Raw genomic sequence first — 10,881 nt, forward strand, 5'->3', positions numbered from 1 at the left:
CATTCTGACTGGTGTGAGGTGGTATTTCATTGTGGTTTTGATTTGTAGTTCCCTGATACCAAGTGATGTGGGGCACTTTTTCATGTGTCTATTGGCCATCTGGATGTCTTCTTTGCAGAAACTTCTGTTCATGTCTTCTGCCCATTTCTTGATTGGATTATTTGTTCTTTGGGTGTTGAGTTTGATAAGTTCTTTATAGATTTTGGATACTAGCCCTTTATCTGATATGTTGTTTGCAAATATCTTCTCCCATTCTGTCAGTTGTCTTTTGGTTTTATTAAAGATCAAAAGCTTTTGCACAGCAAAGGAAATAGTCTATTCTCTGCTTCTATATATTCAACGTGTTTTTAGATTTCACAAAAAATGTGACCATACAATTTTTTTCCTTTCTGTATCTGCCTTATTTCACTTAGCATAATGTCCTCCAGGTTCAGTCATGTTGTTGTAAGTGGTGAGATGTCTTTTTAAAGGTTGAATAATATTCTCTTGTATGTATGTACCGCTTTTTCTTTATCTACTCATTGACTGACTGACACTTAGGCTGTTTCTTTACTTTGGCTATTGTGAATAATGCTGCAATGAGCATGGGATGTAATAAACATGGAAACACAGATCTCTCTTCCAGGTATGGATTTCATTTCCTTTCCATCTGCCAGTGTTTAACACCCACTCTATAAAAAGAGCACAAACTTCAAGACAGGAAAACTATTTCTGAGTTGGCTTTCCTGTTAATATCTGGGTGACATGGGCCAAATCTTTTGGGATATCAATAGCCTCATTTCTGTAATTCTCTCACCACTCTATTAGGGTTATTAAAAATATGAAATAAGAGTAAATGGAAAGATATTAAGATAAATGTATTGTGTAAAACTAGCAGTAAGCATGCTCATAATTGGTTTCTTTTTCTTTGATTCTGTTTTGTGTTTCTCTCTTTTGCTTTCTCCCCATCTCTTGTTGGGTAGATTAATAGACTCTATGCCAGGCTACTCTGAAGACTGTTGCAAGAAAGACTCTCAAGGTCATGATTCCACTGGAAAACCTCACCCTGCAGTTGCTTCCCCATCAATCCCTTGGTAGAAGGCCCATTTCAAAAATCAATCCACATTCTTCTGTAGCAAAATAATTCCAACCTTCTTTTTTTCTTTTGGCATTCCAAAGATCTGTCAACTCCTGTAAGAGTCATGGTTGATATTCTTTTGTAGGTCATCCCAGTTTTCCTTCACCACAAAATATTGAGATTTGGTATAATTAGAGCCCAGAGGGGTGAATGGGCCTGCCTCTGTCTTTTTTCCAGTGAATTTTACTCCTGTGTACCAGCTGCAGCTGTCTGGTTGTGTGTACCTGTGGGCTGGAGCAGGCACTTAGGGTCAACTGGTATGAGTTAAGCATGCTCTAGAAGCTAAGACTTCTTTTTTTCTTTTGTTTAGGATTTATTTATTTGAGAGAGAACATGCAAGTGAGGGGAGTGGCAGAGGGAGAGAGAGAGAGAGAGAGAGAGAGAGAGAATCTCAAGCAGACTTCCTGCTGAGTGTGGGGCTAGATCTCACCACCCTGAGATCATAACCTGAGCTGAAATCAAGAGTCAGACTCTTAACCGATGGAACCACCCAGGTGCCCCTAAGTCTTCTTTTTAAGGAACTACTTTTGTATTCTGTGAGGAGTCATTAATAATTAGTTAACACCCAAGGAATGAGTTACTCAGAACTCATAGGTCAAGTTACATAGCAAAGTATAGAATTGAGTTAGTTACGCAAATTGCTGGAGCCAGAGTAAATGTGATATCAGTTTCCTGGGTATTGTAGACCAAAACATTCTAGGGGGACAACTCAGCCTTCATGTTCCATTGGTTTTGGTTTTTATTTTTTATTATTTTTTTTTAAGATTTTATTTATTTATTTGACAGAGAGAAATCACAAGTAGGTCGAGAGGCAGGCAGAGAGAGGAAGGGAAGCAGGCCTCCTGCTGAGCAGAGAGCCCGATGTGGAACTCGATCCCAGGACCCTGAGATCATGACCTGAGCCGAAGGCAGCGGCTTAACCCACTGAACCACCCAGGCGCCCCAGTTTTGGTTTTTAAATTAAACGGTCCCTCCCTTGTTACAGGTTTGATATGATTAACACCCTCCTTGGTAGTAGAAAGGATGGAAGATTCTAGAATCAGTCAGACATCAGTTCATATTTTGGTGTTACCAAAGCTCGCTAATTGTGAGACCTGGGGCAAGACAGTTAGTTTCTTAAGCTTTAGTTTCCCCATCAGCAAAATGGGCATAATCATGTCCATTTCAGAATGGTACTAGTAAAAACCAATGTAATCACGTATGGAAAAGCATTCACCATTGTACCCTGTATATTAATTAGGGCTCAGTAAATCTGAGCTATTATTATTATTATTACTGCTATTACCATTAGCCTTTATAATTTTCACCTATATCCTAACAATAATTTCATTCTGTTTTTTCAAAAAATGAAAGATTCATATGATCTCAAGAGGAACCAGAGCATCATTCTGTTGTTTTAAATGGTTGTATTGAGTTATGACTAACCCATAAGATGGACTCATTTGCATTATACTTTCGACTGATGGGAAAGAAAGGATGGTCTAACTGTCTAAGCCTTCCCCTAATGAAACACACAACTCCCTTGATTTCTCTTTTTGTGCTGTTCTACAGAGGGCACTTTCCAAGCCCCATTTACATCTATTGTTAGTTTGTACATCAGCTATGAGTTTAATCTGGGGGCTTGTTCATTGCTGGGTGTGTGTGTGTGCACACGTGAGTGTGTAAAAAGACATCTTGAGACCATTGATTAGAATCAACTCATCAAATGCATTGGTGCATTAATATTTTGCTCCATGACAACCCTGCTTTAGACACCACAGAGAACAGGAACTCTATAAGGCAGCAACCCAGTCCTTAAAAAGCAGGACACACACATGTGTACCTAGGTTGACAGAAGAAGATGGAATTTGGAGTCATCACTTACTACATCTGGGACTTCAGAAAAGTCAACCTCTGAGTCTTGTTATCCTCAAGTGAAAAATGGAGTTAAGGATATGATTTACTTGGTTGATAGGGTTATTATGAGGCTCCCTTATAAAAATGTATGTGAAATCTCTTCATAAATTGTTGGCTAGGTGACTCTAAGTCACAAATGGGAGTTAGAGTAACACTCGAGTGCTTGATTGTGTATTTCAGAAATCACATGTTTGGAGAGGGCCAGGTCGTGGGCTGGAGCTGTTAGAGAATACATCATAGAGGAAAAGGGACTTTCCCTGAGCCTTCAAAATCAGACAGGACTTCAGCAGGTGGAAAAGAGTGGAAGGAGAGGGTGAGCTTAGTGATGGAATTAAAAATAAGCAAAGACTATGTATGTCAACTATATTTCATTTAAAAAAAAAAAAAGCAAGGACTCCAGAGGCCAGAATAAGCATACAAGCACATGCCAAGCGATATGAAACATGACAGGGGGTAAAGTTACAAAGGCTGTTATAATAGATGTTTCCTCTTCTGAAAGGACTCCGTCCTTGCGGGCAAGTTAACATGTCATTCACCTGGTCTCTTAGCTCTGTGAATGCAGGGTCCTTGTCCTTCTCTGATTTCTCTCTCATGTCTATCACAGTACCTGGAACACAATAGGTGCTCAATAAATGCTCAGCAAATGAAAGAATAGATGGATGGTCATGCCCATTGCCATTTAGCCACTGAATCAGGGATTATCTTTTAACTCCCTCTGTGTGATCCAGCCCCATCTGCTGTTGGGATTTATGAAATTCTTTGCAGTGAAGCCAATACTTGGTATGGTTTTTCTCCACCCTGTCCCAGAAGATTCCCTACCACCAACGAACAATAAGGTGACCAGCAAGTCGTGTGAGTACAACGGGACCACTTACCAACATGGTGAGCTGTTCGTGGCTGAAGGGCTCTTTCAGAACCGGCAACCCAATCAGTGTACCCAGTGCAGCTGTTCGGTAAGACCTGGTGTCTTAATGTCCCTGCTAGCCCTACCCCAACACCAGAGCTCCTTCTGTACTTACACCTGTACTTGGAGGCTACACTATAAGGTGTTTGGAAGGAAGAGGAATTGCGTTTTTTTAAAAGATTAACTGATTTATTTGAGAGAGAGAGAGAAAGAGAGCAAGTGGGGGCAGAGGCAGAGGGAGAAGGACAGAATTTCAAGCCGACTCCCCGGTGAGCATGGAGCCCAACTCAGGGCTTGATCTCACAAACTGTGAGATCATGACCTGAGCCGAAAGCAAGAGTTGGACGCTCAACTGACTCAGCCACCCAGGACACCCCAAGGTGAATTGCATTTAAATCCTAATCCTGTCAGTCCAGACTCCCTGATTTTCAAGAGCCCTGAACAATCCTGACCTATGTGAAAGAAATCAGACATAGTCATATCCTGGTCTTTACTAAAACATTAGGACTGTTTAAATGCACAAACATGAGCTGATGGTCTTGCTCTGTCCTCCTTTTAACAAGGGTGACCCCAGCAAAGCCTTCATCAGAAGAACTCAACTGTTTGAAGCCTTGGGAATGCTAGGGGCAGAAAAGTCATTGGTGCCATCCAAGGCCACTCAGTCCAGTTCACAAAAAAAATTGAGCTATCTCTTGGTTCCCATCTGATGTATTCTCCCAATCAGTTTGCCCCTGATGCCCTGCAGTGAGAACTCTCTCAGCAAAACATTATTATTCCTCTGACCTAATCTGTCAGAAGAACCTTATATACCTTAGGAATAAAGTATATTGATTATATCTTCATGGAATTGTGCAGTCCAGAAAATGTAAGAGGTGGAACCAGAAAATGGAAGACAATGGCTGTTTCAACTGAAGTGTGAGGAAATGAAGTTCAATGTAGGAACTTTTTTGCTTGTAAAGGCATTAAACACTGAATTTCATGCAGAGGGAAGTTCTAGAATCTCTTCCCTTGGTGACTTTTAGTAAAAAATATGGTATCTCGGTAGTTTGGGAGAATTTGGTTGTGGCCTTCCCTTACTAATGACTTTTCAGGGACCTTTCTAGCCCCAGATAATATCTTTCTAAGAACAAGGTTTAGGGGCATCTGGGTGGCTTTGATGGTTAAGCATCTGCATTTGGCTCAGGTCCTGATCTCAGGGTCCTGGCATCGAGCCCCATGGCATTGGGATCCCTGCTCAGCCTGCTTTTTCCTCTCCTTCTGCCCTTCTGCCTGATAGTGCTCTCTCTCTTTCTCTCTCTCTATCTCTCTCTCTCTCAAATAAATGAACAAGATATTAAAAAAACAAGGTTTAAGGAATGATGTTTGGAACATAGAACTTTAGGGAGTGGAAACTATGTAAAGACAGACATAGCAGGTAGATTTGCTCTTCTCCCTTGCCTTATGCTCAATGGAACTGTCCATTCAGATCATCTTGTATAGTTTTGTATTACCCCAGAGAGCTCATCTCCCTGGTTTGGAGCATTATAAAAGGTGGCTCTCATGCAGATCTGCATTCCCTGAGATCCCAATATCCAGTTGGGGTGTGTTGGGGACTAGGGGATACAATGAACAGAAAAGAGAGGAAAAAGACCTTTTGGGGGGGTTGGCAGGCCAATGGTGGCCCTTACATGGACCGCTTTGTACCATCTTAGATGAGGAGGCCCAACAAGGAGGGCCAGCTCTTCAGTAACATAGTCTCTGGCATGAAGAAATAGTAAACAGAAGAAAATAAAGCATAATAACATTTAGTAAGTGTCTAGAACTAACCATGGGAGAACACTGGGAAGGAGTGCCATGTTTCAAGTCCCTACTCATCCCAGGTCCCGAGCTAAGAAGCCTTTACGCTTATTCGCATGTCCCCCTGACCTTTGATTCTGTTTCTCCTTGGCAGGAGGGGAATGTGTACTGTGGTCTCAAGACTTGCCCCAAGTTAACCTGTGCATTCCCAGTCTCCGTTCCTGATTCCTGTTGCCGGCTATGCAGAGGTATGTGTCTCAGATCCCAAAACAGAGGGATGTTGCCATACTGGATAGTAGGACTTAAAGGAGAAGGAAATGCCTGGCCAGTCTCATAAGCAAGGGAATTTTCCCATGGTCACCTTAGATTTTAGCCAGAGTTGGGGGGAAGCTAAGTCCATTCACCAAAGGGAGGAAGGAAACACTGATTTTAAGGGCCACTATCTGAAAGAAATTGCCCTGGTGTGTGGCAGGAGAGAAAGAGTGAGCATCATTTATGGAGAAAAGTGAGTGCCTGTGTCGCTTCTGCCTTAATCCCTTCTAGCCAGGCCTCCATGTTACGTCGTGTGAAACACAGGCCATTTCCATGCACAGCCTTAACAGGAAGAGCGGGTTTTGCAAAGCCCTGACGTTTTGGAGACTGTGCAGGGCAAATTAGGTAAAGTCTTTAAAACCTCAAATTTAGATAGATTTTTTAAAGCCCCACAGTCAAACAGTGACAAACTCAGGAAAAGCAAAATGCAAGGCAAAGGCATCATCTTCTCAAATTATAGCCAAAATGTCACCGATGTTTTCTCAAGTTAGTGTTCTCTTATTTAGTTTCCCTTATCTTTAATAATGGTGCCATTTGTTTTCTCTCTAAGATCAAGCATAATCACCTTTCATTTCTCTTTTATTTCTTCTTCTCAAATTACTAAATCTATCAGTTGTCTTCTATATCCCTCTCCTTTCTGGCTTGCCCTCTAGCAGTATTCTAATTTTGTCTTCTTTCCTTCCATCCAATCAACATATTTATTGAGCATCTACTCTAAGTTCAGCTCTGTGCCAGAAGCTAGATACATACTGGCAAGTAGAGTAAAGATACAGGGCACTGTCAAAGATATATTCAGGGCACTAAATGAGAAGAACATGCAGCCAAGAATACTTTATCCAGCAAGACTGACATTCAAAATGGATGGAGAGATAAAGAGTTTCCAAGACCGGCAAGGCTTAAAAGATTATGCAACCACCAAGCCGACACTGCAGGAAATATTAAGGGGGGTTCTATAAAAGAGGAAAAATCCTAAGAATAGCATTGAACAGAAATATAGAGACAATCTACAGAAAGAAAGACTTCAAAGGTAACTCGATGTCAATAAAAATGTATCTATCAATAATCACTCTCAATGTGAATGGCCAAAATGTGCCCATAAAATGGCACAGGGTTGCAGATTGGATAAAATGACAGGACCCATCCATATGTTGTCTTCAAGAGACCCATTTTGAACCTAAAGATACACCCAGACTGAAAGTGATGGAGAAGCATTTTTCATGCCAATGGGCCTCAAAAGAAGTCTGGGGTAGAGTTCTCATATCAGATAAGTTAGATTTTAAACTAAAGACTGTAGTCAGAGATAGAGAAGGACACTACATAATCCTTAAAGGGACTATCCACCAAGATGATCTAACAATTGTAAATATCTAGCTCCCAATATGGGAGCAGCCATTTACTTAAGAAAACTGCTAATCAAGATAAAGAGTCATATTGATATGAATACACTAATCGTAGGAGATCTTAACACGTCTCTCTCAGAAATAGATCATCGAAGCAGAAAATCAATAATGAAACAAGAGCATTGAATGACACATTGGACCAGATGGACCTCATAGATATATACAGAACATTCCACCCTAAAACAACACAATACTCATTCTTCTCAAGTGCACACGGAACCTTCTCAAGAATAGACTACATACTGGGTCACAAATCAGGACTCAACAGATACCAAAAGACTGAGATTATTCCCTGCATATTCTCGGATCACAATGCCTTGAAACTGGAGCTCAATCACAAGGAAAAGTTCAGAAGGAACTCAAACACCTGGAAGCTAAAGGCCACCTTGCTTAAGAATGCTTGGATCAACCAGGAGATCAAAGAAGAACTGAAACAATTCATGGAAACCAATGAGAATGAAGACACTTCAGTCCAAAACCTATGGGATACAGCAAAGGTGGTCCTAAGGGGGAAATACATAGCCATCCAAGCCTCCCTCAAAACAATTGAAAAATCCAGAACACAGAAGCTGTCTCTACACCTTAAAGAACTGGAGAATCAACAACAAATCAAACAAACTCCACACATAAATCATCAAGATTAGAGCTGAGATCAATGAGGTAGAAACCAGAGATACAGTAGAGCGTATCAATGAAACTAGAAGCCGGTTTTTTGAAAGAATCAATAAGATCGATAAACCATTGGCCACACTAATCCAAAAGAAGAGAGAAAGCCCAAATTCATAAAATTATGAATGAAAAGGGAGAGATCACAACTAACACCAAGGAAGTAAAAACAATCATCAGAAGTTATTATCAACAGTTATATGCCAATAAGCTTAGCAACCTAGATGAAATGGATGCATTCCTGGGAAACTATAAACTCCCAAAATTGAACCAGGAAGAAATCGACAACCTGAATAGACCAATATCTAGTAACGAGATTGAAGCAGTGATCAAAAACTTCCCAAAAAACAAGAGCCCAGGACCTGACGGATTCCCTGGGGAATTCTACCAAACTTTCAAAGAAGAAATAACACCCATTCTTCTAAAGCTGTTTCAAAAAATTGAAGCAGAAGGAAAACTTCCAGACTCTTTCTATGAAGCCAGCATTACCCTGATCCCCAAACCAGGCAAAGACCCTACCAAAAAGGAGAATTTCAGACCAATATCACTGATGAATATGGATGCTAAGATTCTCAACAAGATCCTAGCAAACAGGATCCAACAGCACATTAAAAAGATTATCCACCATGACAAGGTGGGATTCATCCCTGGGCTACAAGGATGGTTCAACATTTGCAAATCAATCAATGTGATACAACAAATTAATATGAGAAGAGAGAAGAACCACATGCTCCTCTCAATTGATGCAGAAAAAGCATTTGACAAAATCCAGCATCCGTTCCTGATTAAAACGCTTCAAAGTATAGGGATAGAGGGAACATTCCTGAACTTAATAAAATCTATCTATGAAAGACCCACAGCAAATATCATCCTCAATGGGAAAAAGCTTGCAGCCTTCCCGTTGAGATCAGGAACAAGACAAGGATGCCCACTTTCACCACTCTTGTTCAACATAGTATTAGAAGTCCTAGCAACAGCAATCAGACAACAAAGAGAAAGAAAAGGTATCCAAATTGGCAATGAAGAAGTCAAACTCTATTCGCAGATGACATGATTCTTTATATGGAAAACCGAAAAGACTCCACCCCCAGAATACTAGAACTCATACAGCAATTCAGCAACATGGCAGGATACAAAGTCAATGTCAGAAATCAGTGGCTTTCTTATACACTAACAATGAAAATACAGAAAGGGAAATTAGAGAATTGATTCCATTTACTATAGCACCAAGAACCATAAGATACCTGGGAATAAACCTAACCAAAGAGGTAAAGGATCTGTACTTGAGGAACTACAGAGCATTCATGAAAGAAATTGAAGAAGACTCAAAAAGATGGAAGACCATTCCATGCTCTTGGATTGGAAGAATAAACATTGTTCAAATGTCTATACTGCCTAGAGCAATCTATACTTTTAATGCCATTCCGATCAAAATTCCACTGGTATTCTTCAAAGAGCTGGAGCAAATAATCCAAAAATTTGTATGGAATCAGAAGAGACCCCGAATCACTAAGGGAATGTTGAAAAACAAAACTAAAACTGGGGGCATTACGTTACCAGATTTCAAGCTTTATTACAAAGCTGTGATCACCAAGACAGCATGGTACTGGCATAAAAACAGGCACATAGACCAGTGGAACAGAGTAGAGAGCCCAGATATGGACCCTCAACTCTATGGTCAATTAATCTTTGACAAAACAGGAAAAAATATACAGTGGAAAAAAGTCTCTTCAATAAATGGTGCTGGGAAAACTGGACAGCTATATGTAGAAGAATAAACTCGAGCATTCTCTTACACCGTACACAAAGATAAACTCAAAATGGATAAAAGACCTCAAAGTGAGACAGGAATCCATCAGAATCCTAGAGGAGAACATAGGCAGTAACTTCTTCGATATCAGCCACAGCAACTTCTTTTAAGATATGTCTCCAAAGGCAAAGGAAACAAAAGCAAAAATAAACTTTTGGGACTTCATCAAAATCAAAAGCTTCTGAACAGCAAAGGAAACAGTCAAAAAAACAAAGAGGCAACCCACAGAATGGGAGAAGATATTTGCAAAGGACAGTACAGACAAAAGTTTGATATCCAGGATCTGTAATGAACTCCTCAAACTCAACATACACAAAACAGGCAATCATATCAAAAAATGGGCAGAAGATATGAACAGACACTTCTCTAATCAAGACATATAAATGGCTATCAGACACATGAAAAAATGTTCATCATCACTAGCCCTCAGGGAGATTCAAATTAAAACCACATTGAGATATCACCTTACACCAGTTAGAGTGGCCAAAATTAGCAAGACAGGCAACAACATGTGTTGGAGGGGATGTGGAGAAAGGGGAACCCTCTTCCACTGTTGGTGGGAATGCAAGTTGGTGCAGCCTCTTTGGAGAACAGTGTGGATGGAGATTCATCAAGAAATTAAAAATAGAACTTCCCTATGACCCTGCAATTGCACTCCTGGGTATTTACCCCAAAGATACAGATGTCGTGAAAAGAAGGTCCATCTGTACTCCAATGTTTATAGCAGCAATGTTCGCCAAACTATGGAAAGAACCAAGGTGCCCTTCAACGGACAAATGGATAAGGAAAATGTGGTCCATATACACTATGGAGTATTATGCCTCCATCAGAAAGGATGAATACCCAACTGTTGTAGCAACATGTACGGGACTCGAAGAGATTATGCTGAGTGAAATAAGTCAAGCAGAGAGAGTCAATTATCATATGGTTTCACTTATTTTTGGAGCATAACAAATAGCATGGAAGACATGGGGAGTTAGAGAGGAGAAGGGTGTTGGGG

The 10,881-nt window shown here is 40.5% G+C and overlaps 1 protein-coding gene across 7 annotated transcripts in view; it reads left to right on the plus strand.

The window, feature by feature from the left end:
- CHRDL1 (chordin like 1) overlaps nucleotides 1-10,881 on the plus strand; it is a 120,632-nt gene that overhangs the window by 70,559 nt on the left and 39,192 nt on the right. For 4 of the 7 annotated variants that reach the window (XM_059384991.1, XM_059384988.1, XM_059384985.1 and 1 more), the window contains exons 5-6: nucleotides 3,821-3,966; nucleotides 5,848-5,941. In XM_059384991.1, the coding sequence (XP_059240974.1) occupies nucleotides 3,821-3,966; nucleotides 5,848-5,941 (240 nt within the window). The remainder of the gene's footprint in view (nucleotides 1-3,820; nucleotides 3,967-5,847; nucleotides 5,942-10,881) is intronic. The other 3 variants (XM_059384989.1, XM_059384990.1, XM_059384986.1) reach the window with 1 other exon arrangement.

This window comes from Mustela nigripes, chromosome X, assembly GCF_022355385.1.
Source record: "Mustela nigripes isolate SB6536 chromosome X, MUSNIG.SB6536, whole genome shotgun sequence".
Classification (NCBI taxonomy): Eukaryota; Metazoa; Chordata; class Mammalia; order Carnivora; family Mustelidae; genus Mustela; species Mustela nigripes.